At 39.5% G+C, this 13,460-nt stretch overlaps 1 protein-coding gene across 2 annotated transcripts in view; it reads left to right on the top strand.

Moving 5' to 3' along the window:
* The window catches only part of PRKG1 (protein kinase cGMP-dependent 1), a 1,182,918-nt gene that overhangs the window by 1,051,350 nt on the left and 118,108 nt on the right, over positions 1–13,460 (top strand). For both annotated transcript variants that reach the window (XM_027111907.1, XM_027111906.1), the window contains exon 8: positions 602–667. In XM_027111907.1, the coding sequence (XP_026967708.1) occupies positions 602–667 (66 nt within the window). The remainder of the gene's footprint in view (positions 1–601; positions 668–13,460) is intronic.

Raw genomic sequence — 13,460 nt, 5'->3', positions numbered from 1 at the left:
AGGAACAGTATATACATATTTCAGTCAGAGTGATTAAGATTTGTTGAATGTTCTTGAACAGCCATAAGCTCTGGTGTAGGTGAATAACTGTTTATTATAAGTTGCCAAAAGATTGGTCACATAAGTACAGGGTCTCCAAAGTAAGAAAATGATTAAAACAGGTCCATTATTCTCAGGGTAATAATGATAAATTCATACACGAATGGATTAGATACTCAAGTTTCCAGAATTATATCTTCAGGTCTTTTAAGTTTACCTATTCATGTTCATTACTGTCTTTATCATCATCCAATTAATTCATTAATTCCCCAACTAGCATAGGGAATGGTGATACAAAATTTTGTTTCATTTGTGTAAGTGAAAATTAAGTTTGAAAATTATAACTACTAGATTATAATTGTAAGATTTGTGTGATAAATGACAAGAGTAATATGGTTCCTCAGGACAAAGAAATTTGAAACATGAACAAAGCTTAAACCTGGAAGTGCAAAACTCAGAAGAGTATACATAATTTAATATGTGTCTTGAATTAATCATAATGAACACTTTTCTTTGATATTAAAGGGTGTTTTACTTCAATCTCTCTCTATTTTTTGTATAGGGAAGATGTCAGAACAGCAAACGTAATTGCTGCAGAAGCTGTAACCTGCCTTGTGATCGACAGAGAGTAAGTGCCTTGCTTTCTTATGCATATTGCACACTCATATCAGTGACACACATGAGTTCCTGGAATTAGACATCGCTTCATGGAGCTATTAATACCTGTTTTATATCTTTTTATTTAAAATGAGTTCTATATTTGATTCGTATTCCCTGTTATTCTTGGAAGCGGCTCACTCTGCCATTCCAACTTTGTGATCTTTAACAAGGTATTTAACCACTGTGAACTTCACCTCAGCTCATTTGGGAACTGGGGATAATGCAACATCATAGAGATATCATGAGGATTGATGAGAACACATGAGAAAAGCGTGTTCATTGCAGCTCTATTTACAATAACCAGGACATGGAAGCAACCTAAGTGTCCATTGACAGATGAATGGATAAAGAAGATGTGGCACATATATACAATGGAATATTACTCGGCCATGAAAAGAAATGCAGTTGAGTTATTTGTAGTGAGGTGGATGGACCTAGAGTCTGTCATACAGAGTGAAGTAAGTCAGAAAGAGAAAAACAAATACCATATGCTAACACATATATATATGGAATCTAAAAAAAAATGGTTATGAAGGACCTAGGGGCAGGACAGGAATAAATATGCAGATGTAGAGAATGGACTTGAGGACACAGGGAAAGGTTAAGCTGGGACAAAGCGAGAGAGTGGCATGGACATATATACACTACCAAATGTAAAATGTAAAATAGATAGCTAGTGGGAAGCAGCCTCATAGCACAGGGAGATCAGCTCAGTGTTTTTGACCACCTACAGGGGTGGGATAGGGAGGGTGGGACGGAGACGCAGAGGGAGGAGATATGGAGATATATGTATATGTATAGCTGATTCACTTTGTTATAAAGCAGGAACTAACACGCCATTGTAAAGCAATTATACTCCAATAAAGATGTTAAAAAAAAAAAAAGAAAAGCATGTGTCCAAGTGGTCTTTACCCAGGAGACACTTGACCAATGCTATTTGTGTAAATTTTTAAAAATAATAATTAGTAGTATTTTCAATTATATTTTATAATTTATAAAATATTTATAGTATATTTTATAATAATTATAAATTATTTTATGTTTATACAATATAAATTTATTATTGTTACTAGGAAATGGACTATTCCTTGAGCATGTTTTAGTTTTCTCCTCTATTCTTCCATCCCCAAATTTCTAAAATAGAAGCATTTAGGAAGACACTTTTGGAGAAAGCATCAGTTCTACACATAGACATATTTAGGGCCATTCAAAGTTTGTTCAGTGATGCTGTTCCCTATTCCTTTTGTTTATTCTGCCTTGCTAGCCCCATTACCTGAATGCTTTACAGGTTAAACTACAAATATCAGATTATTGACTCTCCAATAGCCTGAGTAAAATGCATGTCTACTGTCTGGAAGCAGTCCTCCAGATGTTTTCTCTTTGCTGTGTATGTGGATACATTTATCACAAAAGCCAAGTGCCTGACCCAGGAGAAGAACCGTAAAGCATCCATTTTAGTGGAGCCATTAGAGCTAGAATAGGCTGTGAATGTCAGTGTGGAATGAAACTGAGGGGCAGATATGATCAGTTCAGAATGAAGGAGTTGAATGTTGAGCTCAGGGGCCTCTGGACGTAGAGGAATCCCACTTGATTCACAGATCTCACTTTTGCATGCCCCTCTGTGCTGGATCTCTAGAACCAGAGCAGTGGCATCATTGCAGAATGATAGCTATATCCATGAATATTTCTGAAACAGATATTCTTCATCTGGTTCCCAGAAACAACAATTACCTGTTCAGTCTTTTTTTCATTTGACTAACGTTTTTCTGAGGCTGTAGCACATACGAGGCATTGTTAAGGGCTGTGAGAAGAATCAAAGGAGCAGCACAGATCCTGGTTTGGGGGGTTAGCTTCTAATGGAGGAATTGTGGCATTTATACAAATAACCGTCATGCAAAGCAGAAGGCAAGAATGGTCCACAGTGTACTGTGGGAGTCCAGAGAAGGGAATTGACTGCTTCTGGGGAGAATCAGGGAAGTCTTCATGGAATAAATGGTTTTATTAGATAAATCTGTAAGTATAGGAGAAGCAAGATAAATAGAGTGAACAGCATAAGCAGTACTCAGAATAGGACTATGAGCCATTTCTACTGGCTCCAGGGAGGCTGTGTAAAGGTAGTTGGAGGAGCTGTGACAGAAACGTTCACAAACATGTAGGGGCTGGTTCACCAAGATTACCAAGTGGTGGGAGAAGGGTGACTTTGACAGTTCTCTGCAGCCAGATAGTGTCACTAGAACACTGAGAAGGCTGTGTAAGATGAATTAGAGGGAGAGGGTAGAGACAGAATATCTGATTGGCAGTCTGTAAATCCAAGTGGTGATCATGAGAACATTAATGGGAGAAGTACATTAGAATGAAGAGGTAAACCCAGAGGGCTTAACACTTGACTGAATGTGAAGGCTAAGGGAGAAATTAGGGGTGTAGTCAGGATTAAGAAGATCTAGAAGGAATGTTGAAAAAAAAATTAGTTTGGGAGGCATAATGAGTTTTCACTAAAAATATAATGAATTTGACATACAAGTTGGGCACTCAGGAACGGATGCCCTGCAGGAGGTAGAGAATATGGGACAATAACTCATTAGAGTTAACTTAAAATTAACTTAAAAATTGCTGACATCGGGCTTCCCTGGTGGCGCAGTGGTTGAGAGTCCGCCTGCCGATGCAGGGGACACGGGTTCATGCCCCGGTCCCGGAAGATCCCACGTGCCGCGGAGCGGCTGGGCCCGTGAGCCATGCCCGCTGAGCCTGTGCGTCCGGAGCCTGTGCTCCGCAGCGGGAGAGGCCATAACAGTAAGAGGCCCGAAAATTTCTGGAAATAGTGAAAAAGAGGAAAGAAAGAAAATTTGTAGAGGTGTAAATAAGGAAAGTTATGGGAACTTGGATGGCCTTAATCTTGCCTCTATAGCATAAAGCAGGGAAATCTGGTGAGGGAAGAAGTGACACTGGGGCTGAGGGTTTGCCAGCTGATTGGGGATGGATGGGTAACCGTATCAGTTTATATCTCTACAGTCCTTTGTAATTTATGAATTTCCACACGTATGAGATCCCACCTGGAAAAAAGATAGGATGTTTAACAAAAAAAGAAACTGAAACCCATAAAAGTTTAATAACGTGATAAGGTTTCGTGGTAAATAGCAAGGCCCAGATTAATCAAGTCAGAGGAACAAACTGATGGGACATTGTGAGTCATCTAGTGCAGGTTCTTCACTTTGGTTAACTGAGATCCCGAGAGATGAAGGAGCATCAAGTAGCATCACATACATACATTTGATCTCATCCATTCTCTTTTCTCAAACCTAGTCATATATATTGTGCTGTGGGGAGTGTATGGACTCTGTCAAATAAAGCTCAATACTGAATATTTACTGCACCATGTTATGAGAATACGGGCAAGTTATTTAAATTCTAAGTCTCAGTTTCCCTATCTGCAAAATGGGATATTGTCACCTAAATTATAAAACTGGTTTGAAGATCAAACAATTTAATTCGTATCAAGGTCCATGCACAGCACAAGATGTGTAATAAGCACTCAATAAATGTGCCCTTCCTTTTCTTAGAGAAAGTATTGGAATCCCTTGGATGTAGCAGTTTTTCTCTCTAATCAGCATAAGTTTATCTTTAGGGGTATACACAGAAAGGATACCTTGAGGGAGGTCTGGCTTTAAACATAAATATAGACTTGAGGATATGGGGAGGGGGAAGGGTGAGCTGTGACAGGGCGAGAGAGAGGCATGGACATATATACACTAACAAACGTAAGGTAGATAGCTAGTGGGAAGCAGCCGCATGGCCCAGGGATATTGGCTTGGTGCTTTGTGACTGCCTGGAGGGGTGGGATAGGGAGGGTGGGAGGGAGGGAGACGCAAGACGGAAGAGATATGGGAACATATGTATATGTATAACTGATTCACTTTGTTATAAAGCAGAAACTAACACACCATTGTAAAGCAATTATACCCCAATAAAGATGTTAAAAAAAAAAACACATAAATATAGAGAAGACAGCTTGAGTCTAGGGCTCAAGAGGTGCATTTCTGTGCTCACGAGAGGAGTTGGGCTTCTCACCAAATGATGAATTCACAGCTTAAAAAATCAAACTGTAACTGAAGGATCTTCGTAAGCCTGCTGCTGGTACCAAATTTATGGCCAATTAGGAGAGCACCAGGGCTTCATCCCATGCAAACAGATGGCAGATGTTAGAACTGTCAACAAAAGGAGCTTCTTTCAAAAATTTACAACTGAGGTACCATGTTACATAAGCCAGTGATTATGCTTTATCATTCCAGAGGGACAGCAAAAGAACATTATGGTAACTAATCATGCATGTCAGAATTTTTTTAAAAATTGCTCATTGACAAACTAGAAAATGATAAACAGATACATGGTTTCTCAGGAAGCGTTCTCTGAGGATGGGTTTCTTGCAGCCTAGCCATTATTTTAATAATTACCCAGTCTATCTGCAGTCTTTCTAAAATTCATGAAAATTGACATAAAAGAATATTAATCTAACAGAACAACCTATCTCCATTAATAAAGTTCTTGAATATATAAAACACAACTAAGAATATTTAGCATCTCTTGTTTTGGAATCCATGAAAAGAAATAAATATAAAAGTAACTATATCATTGTGTTCCTTCATCAGTTATGCAATGTTTACTTCTTCATTGGCATGGTAAGTTGTTAAGGAAGCTAGGAGTTCACGTAGGATAACTTATTTGTTGACATGTTGAGATCATTTTTAAAGACAGTAATATAACTACTAGTAAATATTCAAAGAGTTACATATGTTCCCCCAGGAAATTAAGATCTAAGTTAGAGTCTCAACTCTATCCCTGATTTATTGTGTAACCTCCAAGATATAGCCATATTGGTTATAAAAATTGAAACACTTCCATACTGGTTGGTAAATAGCAGTAGTCTGAGCTCCCTGTGTGTTTTTCCCACCCCTCTGCTGCCTGGTGATCTGATTCCTCTGGCCAGGAATCTCCAGATCTCTCCTTGATCCAGCAACTAAAAGGGAGCGTCTGGCATACATCAGGACCAGTGTCCATTCTGATTGGTCAATTCCTGTGTCATACTGGCAACTAATTATTTTGACTAGTAATGTCAAGCTAAAAGGACAGTTTATCACCAGGAGTTTTCAAGCTTTTGTTTTACTAAACCCATTGTTTAAATAAAATAAATTAGAAAGAAAACAGGAACCTTTTTTGGCTGTCAAGAGAGTAAGACCTCTTAGTCTACCCAGGAGTCTTCCCTCTCTCCCTCCAAATCACTCACTCCACATGATTCTTAAGGCCCTTCATGAGACCCCATGAGTCATTAAAATGATTTACAAACCATGTATGACTAACCCTTACCTTTTTGTGACACTCTGTGATATTTAATCATACTTTGGAGCCAGTTATGTTATTGAGACGAAGTCTGGGGGATAGAAACCAAGAACTAGCCTAGAGGAAGTGCAGTGTACTGGGGCATAAAAATGATGAGATTAGGAGGGAGTGTCAAATATCAGATTATTGGGCATTGGAAATGCAGTCTTAGAAATTAAGGTATCTCTGTAGATCAGAAAAGCCTAGGTGACTCTGGGTCAAGTTTTTACCTCCTAGAGCTAAGTTGACTTGTGTGTAAAAGACATATTCATACCATCTATTTAAAAGAGTAGCAAGACTGTAGCATAGCCACTAGGCTAATGATTAGGAAGCAACTCATAGGTCTAAGGCTGGTCCCAAAACCTGTACAAAATAGAGGAGCAAATAGGTTACCAAGAAAGATTGGACATAGAGAAAAAATCACTGGAATTGGTAAACTGAAGACTACTTCTCAACACCCAAACTGGAGCCTAGAGCCAGACTAGGAAATTTTAACACTTATTCAGAATAAAAAATGAATGCCTGCTTCCTGTGTCAGTTACTTGGGCTACTGAGATGAACAAGACACGAATTCAATACAGGTTTGAAAACTGAGTGTATAGGACCAGCTCAATTATATTACATTTATGTTGCTGTTGTTGTTTCTTTACCAGTAATGGTAGCAAATCCTCCGTCTGTCTATTCACCCTATCCTCCACATGTAGCCTGTTTCTAGTACTAGTTTCCGGTTCTTTAGCCACATCTGCCATCAGTCTCCAAGGATAGTGCTTCTGATCCTGGCCTCTACCCAGATCTCCTCCCCGCCTTCTTGCTTATGGTAGGTTGGTGCCTTCCTCCATTCCCCTTTGCTGTGGCTTATTTAGGTGTTCAACTCCAAGTTGAAAGTAAAATAAACAAAAATACTGAAGCCATGCTCTGGGCTCCGTAGAACAAGCAACAGACCAGCCAGGCAGGAGCCAGGGAAGTCATCTATATCAGGACTTAGGATGTCAGAGGAGATGGAAACATATGGAAAAATAGTATTTATCCAACCTCTCTCAGGGAGGGTGCTATAGATGTTTCCTGGCTAAGGCTTCTGCTCAAGAAGGAACAGATGATCACTAAACTTCCCCACAAAAATGGTGGGTTGTATTAAGTGCAGGAGGTTTATTTTCTGAGTGAGGTATGTAAGTATGAAGCCATAGCTGCATGACGTAAACCAGGGATAGGAAAACTTTTTCTGTAAAAGGCCAGAAAATCAATATTGTATGCTTTGTGGGCCGAATGATCTTTGTTGCACCTACACGATTCAACCGTTGTAATGTAAAAGCAACCGAAGACAATAGTAAATAAATGAAATGTCTTTGTTCCAATAAATCTGTTTATAGACAATGATATTTGAATTTCATATTATTTTTAGAGGTCAAGAAGTATTATTCTTCTTTTGAAACTTTTTTGTTCCTGCCACTTAAAAATGTACAAATTATTCTGGGCTTCCCTGGTGACGCAGTGGTTGAGAGTCCGCCTGCCGATGCAGGGGACACGGGTTCGTGCCCCGGTCCGGGAAGATCCCACATGCCACGGAGTGGCTGGGCCCGTGAGCCATGGCCGCTGAGCCTGCGCATCCGGAGCCTGTGCTCCGCAACGGGAGAGGCCACAACAGTGAGAGGCCCGCGTACTGCAAAAATAAATAAATAAAAATAGATAAATAATTTTTTTTAATGTACAAATTATTCTCAGCTAATGGCCATACAAGAAACAGCAGGCTGAATTTGGCCTGTGAGCCATAGCTTTCTGACCCCTGACTTAACCAATATTCAAGAATTGAGTGCTGCCCCCAGTGGTCCTATTCTGATCTTCCTCCAGGTTGTGCTGAGCCTACCTTTTAAACATAACAAATACACGCAGAACGCTGGTTTGACGTGCCTTCTGGTGTTGGTCCTCCCAACGCCACCTGTCAACTTGCTTTCCCCTCACTGACACCATTCACCCTCCAGTTCCCTCATCCTCTTCGCTTTACTCTTTTACACACCCCACACACACATACACGCTTTCTTCTTCGTCTTTTTTTTTTTTTTTTTTTTGGTCGTGCTCCGTGGCATGCAGGATCTAAGTTCCCCAGTCAGGGATTGAACCCATGCCCCCTGACTGCCAGGGAATTCCCTGATCCCTGTACTTCTTAATTGCACTCCTGCATTCTCAAGGACTTCGCTTCAGGCTTTTCATTAATTTAGGTAGTAGCCAATTAGAGATTAAGATGATTCTCTGTGAGTTATTTGCATTTTGATGACATACCCCTGAACACTGAAAAATCATGAAAATCCAGAAGATTTTAGAACTTCAGGTGTCATGGAAGGAGAGGGGAGGGACCGTACGGGAAGAATTTGGTGACAGCAGAATCTTTCCAGCACCGCTCTCACCCCACAGTTCTAACCAGGTCAGTCTCATGAAGGCCCATGCACCCAGTGGTGTGTGCCCCACCTAGGTCACCCGTGTCCTTGTCTTTTTATAGCTGCCATTCTGGGTCCACATGACAGGACTATAGGGACTCCACATGCCACATTGCCTGTAGTCACATTACTTAACTGATAGGGTGACAAATTTAAAATATTTCACAGCCTCAGCCTTTCCCACGGTCTAAGTATATTTTATTTTGGTTCATTTTCCAGAAAGAAATCTGAGGCGATGTGAGGATATTTGCAGGATGAGCATGAGAAAACAGGTGTGACTGGTGTCAGTTGCGATCATTTGGGCTTGTCTTTTTTATGGAGCTGTTATCGATTGGTGTGCTTTACAAAAAAATATTTACTAATTAAGAGAGATAAAATGCAGAAGTTTAAAGAGAGTCGTTAATATTGGTTCAGTTTAATAATGGGAGTTGAATTATAGCGTGCCCTGAGCAAGCATGATCTAACTACAGAATAAGCACATAGCCACTGGAAAAGGGTTATAATCCAGAGATAGTATTCATGGTTTAAACTCATAGAAAGGGAGGAATGGGACTGCACTTCATCACGTGTGCCTTTTCTAATGCTTTAAAATCATAGACCCTCCTCCTGCTGCAAGTCATTAGAGAAATTGTATATAGCATTACTGACTAGGGAGCTCATTGAGAAGGTCTGGTCCCTTGCTTCATCTACCCAAATAAAACTTACTGGTTACTGGCCTTATGTCAGCCACTCAGACATCTAATATTTGGGGAGTTTAGAGGCAAATGTGTAAATATTGCACTACCTATTTCTATCCCTGTTGTATGGATAATTTCCAGCTCTCATTTGTTGTGTCCCAAACTCACTGAGGTTCTGACAGTATCCTTTGGTAACCTGGACTCTATTCAAACTAAAAGAAGTCCGATGTCATTAATATGTTGGTAGAGCATTAATCAAATTTAGCACATTCTTTTGTTTAAAAAACATTGTTAAACTTTTTTCAGATGATGACCAGATTAGTCAAAAAGCCATAGCAGAAACTTAGGAACTGTGGAGACAAGGGGTAGTCACAAACCCCAGGCCTGTAAGAGAGCACGCAAGGAAAACACTCCTCTTCTCCCATCCCTCTCTCCACCCTCCACCCTGCCCTGCTGAGACTAAGGACTAGACCTTGTTATGGGGAAAGGTTTCTGAAACTGGATATTATTGACATTTTGGGTCAGCTAGTTGGTTTTTGTGGAGGGCTGTCCTGTGCATTGTAGAATGCTTGGTAGCATCCTGACCTCTACCCACTAGATAGAAGTAGCACTCCCCGACAACCCCAATGTGACAATAAAAAGTGTCTCCAGATACGGCCAAGTGTCCCCTGGGGGAAAATCACCCTTGTTGGGAAGGACACAGCCATGGCTTGCTAGATGGCAGTAAAGTGCTCTGATGCCATGGGAGTAGAACTTGTGCCACAAGGGTTCCAGGGAAAGCTGTTCATAACAAGGAAACCACCTAAGGGGAAGTGTGCTGGGAAAGCTGCTGGCTGCTTAGTATTGCTGGCCTCCAAGTACTGTAGTAGCCATACACTGGAGAAGCCACAAGAACCTACCAAGCTGACTGGAGCCAGGAAGCAAAATACCTTATTCTTGCAATATCTCCCCAGTGCCCTCTCCTGGCAAAGTTTCAGTGCCAGTTGGCAAAGAAAGAAATTTAATAGCCCAGATCCATTTTTATAGAGCAGTCAAAAGGGTGAATTTAGAGCTGACAAGCAATAAATAAGTCAATAACCAGTATAGATTCCAAACCAAATCCTATTCCAAGGTCCAGAGCTATAAAGATAAATAGCAAAGTCTTTGCTTGCCTTGGAGTAACTCCTGATCGATACAGATGCATTAAAAATCATGAGATACTGCCATTTCAGTGTGAAAAGTAAACTTGGGGAGAACTGAAGAGGGAGAAATGTGTTTTGCCTGTAGCATCCCAGAGGACTTGCTGGACAAAGTGATATGTGAGTCAAGTCTTTAAGTTTGAGTAGGAATTTTACAAGTGAAGAAGGGAGGATAAATACAGCTCCTGCTGAAGGAAGGACGTACACTAAGATGAGGAATTTGGAAATGTCATTGTACAGTAAAAAGTGGAATATGGCAAGAAAAGAGGATTTATGGGTCAAGGAACTGGACAGTAAACTAGACAGGTGGTGTACTGGGAGATACAGTTGGAAAGAAGAGATGGGGACACATTATAAAGAAATCTCCTAATATCTCAAACTAAAAGAATATGATTTTATCCTCTGGGCAATGAGGAACCATCAGAAGACAGTGACTACTGCAGTTTGTATTTGCTCTTGAAGGAAGGGAGTGGAAGATCGATTCCAATGGGATGAACTCAAGCAGGGAAACAAACTACTGGGAGACTACAGCGACAGCCCTAGCGGTTGCTCACTAGAGTTTAAGAGTCTAAACTTCAAAGCAGATTTGGGGGAATAATTAGATGTGAGAGGTTAAGAAAGAAGTGCTTCTGTCTTGGGAGATTTGGTGGATGTCTATAATAGATCAAAAGTATGAGAGATAGAGCAGGTTGAGGTGAAAGTAATTGGTCGATCAGTTAAGGATATGTTAAGTTCAGACTGTCTAAGTGGTGTTGAGATATTCAGATGGAGAAGTCCACTGACAGTTAGAAATGAGTTGTTTTATTTTTTCCTGACAATCAGATGATAAATAGAAATTGACGATGATTTCACAGTTCAGCACTTTAAAAATATTGCAATCACAGCTTTGGTTTTGTTAATTACGATTGTTTTGTTTTACACCAAGAATAAATAATTCATTTTCCCCATTAATTCTTAAAACCTTTCTATATTTCCGAGGCTTGCTTTTTTTTTTTTCCATCAGATGTTTTAAAAACTGTTGTTTAGAGACTCAGCAATGCCTTTGGAACTATAAGCCAGTTGTGTGAATGAATAAGAAAACTGAAAAAATTTTAATTTTCAAATCTGAAAAATCAGTCTTAATTTTTTCAGTTAAAAAGGTAATAGTTGAAATTTCATATTTGAAATTCTCTTTAAAAGTTTTCTGAGTCCGCCTGCCGATGCAGGGGACACGGGTTCATGCCCCGGTCCGGGAAGATCCCACATGCCGTGGAGCGGCTGGGCCCGTGTGAGCCATGGCCGCTGAGCCTGCGCATCCGGAACCTGTGCTCCGCAACGGGAGAGGCTACAACAGTGAGAGGCCCGCGTACCGCAAAACAATAAAAACAAAAACAAAAAACTCAAAGTTAACTACTGTTAAGATTTCAGTATATTACCTTGAATAGTGACATCCCACTGCCTAATTTTCTTTCCTACTTTGTCCACATACAGGGGTAGCATAAATAATACATATATACACACATACAGATGGATAGGTATAGACAGATAGATATACAGAGAGAGAAATTTGCCCTGTCATTTACTGAACACATGTGCCAATCACAAAGCTAGTTGAGATAGATAGATAGCCTGATAATAGGTATACACATACATACATATATAGTTACTCTCACAAACATGAAAAGAATATTTTTATCCTCTTTTAAAGGTAAAGTTGGCTCTAGAGAGCTGAAGTATCATGTCACAAAACAATATGGCTTATAAGTAGCGAAGTAGTGTTTGAACCTAATTCTCTCTGTTTTCAAGGCCTATTACATCACACTGCCTTACCACATTGCTTTAGTTATTTACCATGTAAATTAAAATATCTTATGAGCAGAAGTTGAGTCTCTTTGTCTCAGTTTCTTAAAAGTGTTCGGACATGTAAGCTCATTTTAATTTTTGATTTTGTAAAGAATTCTTTGCAAAAAAAGAAAAAGAATTCTTTGCATATGTCTTTGTCCCTGTTTAGAAGAATTTCCTTGAGGAGCTAGTCAGTCGTGGAATTACTGATTCAAAATATATATGAAGTTTTATTTATTTATTTTAAAGTGTTTTATTGAAGTATAGTTGAGTTACAATATTATATTAGTTCCAGGTGTACAACATAGTGATTCATTAATTTTAAAGATTATACTCCATTTAAAGTTATCATTAAATATTGGCTGTATTTCCTTTTCAGTACATTACATCTCTGTATCATACTTATTTTATAGCCAGTAGTTTATACCTCTTAATCCTCTTCCCCTTAATCGTCCTACCCCTCTTCCCATTGGTTAACCACTGGTTTGTTGTCTGTATCAGTGAGTCTGTTTCTGTTTTGCTATATTAATTTGTTTGCTTTATATTTTAGATTCTACATATAAGTGAAATCATACAGTGTTTGTCCTCTGTCTGACTTACTTCACTAAGCATAATGCCCTCCAGGTCTTCAAGAATACCTCTGATCATCTGATTCAGAGAGGAGCAAACATGTTTTTTGGAGATGTTTCTTGATCAAGACCCAGAGGCCAGGTTGGAGTTGAGGCTTATATAACTATAGATTATATTTTGATCCCCTCGGCTTGGGTAGTACAGTGGCCCTGAGTTGGTTGCAACTACAAAAAATTGAAGTTTAGGCTACAATATAGTGTTGAGACAATAGGTAGTTATAATCCTCCTGTAGTCAATACTGACCAGACTGTATTTGTAATACTGAGCTCAGTGCTTAGTGTCAGAGTTTAGAAAGATATAAACACATTAAATGCATCCATATGAGGGGGGTTCAGGTGAGATGTATGACAATCATGATGTATGAGGGGAAAAAATACCCTCCAGGTCCACCCATGTTGTTGCAAATGGCAAAATTTCATTCTTTTTTATGGCTGAGTAATATTTTATTGTGTATATACTACATCTTTATCCATTCATCTGTTGATGGAAATAATGCTGCTATGAACATTAGGGTGCATATATCTTTCCCAGTTAGTGGTTTTGTTTTACTTGGGTAAATACCCAAAAGTGAAATTATAGGATCATATGGCAGTTCTATCTTTTTTGTGGGGGGGGGGGCAGGTGGGGAACTGCCATACTGTTTTCCACAGTGGCTA

The sequence above is a fragment of the Aethalodelphis obliquidens genome, unplaced genomic scaffold, assembly GCF_003676395.1.
Source record: "Aethalodelphis obliquidens isolate GAN/ISIS:26980383/991018 unplaced genomic scaffold, ASM367639v1 scaffold11, whole genome shotgun sequence".
NCBI lineage: Eukaryota > Metazoa > Chordata > Mammalia > Artiodactyla > Delphinidae > Aethalodelphis > Aethalodelphis obliquidens.
Note: the sequence above shows the minus strand (reverse complement) of the source record. Positions and strands in the feature narration are given on the sequence as shown.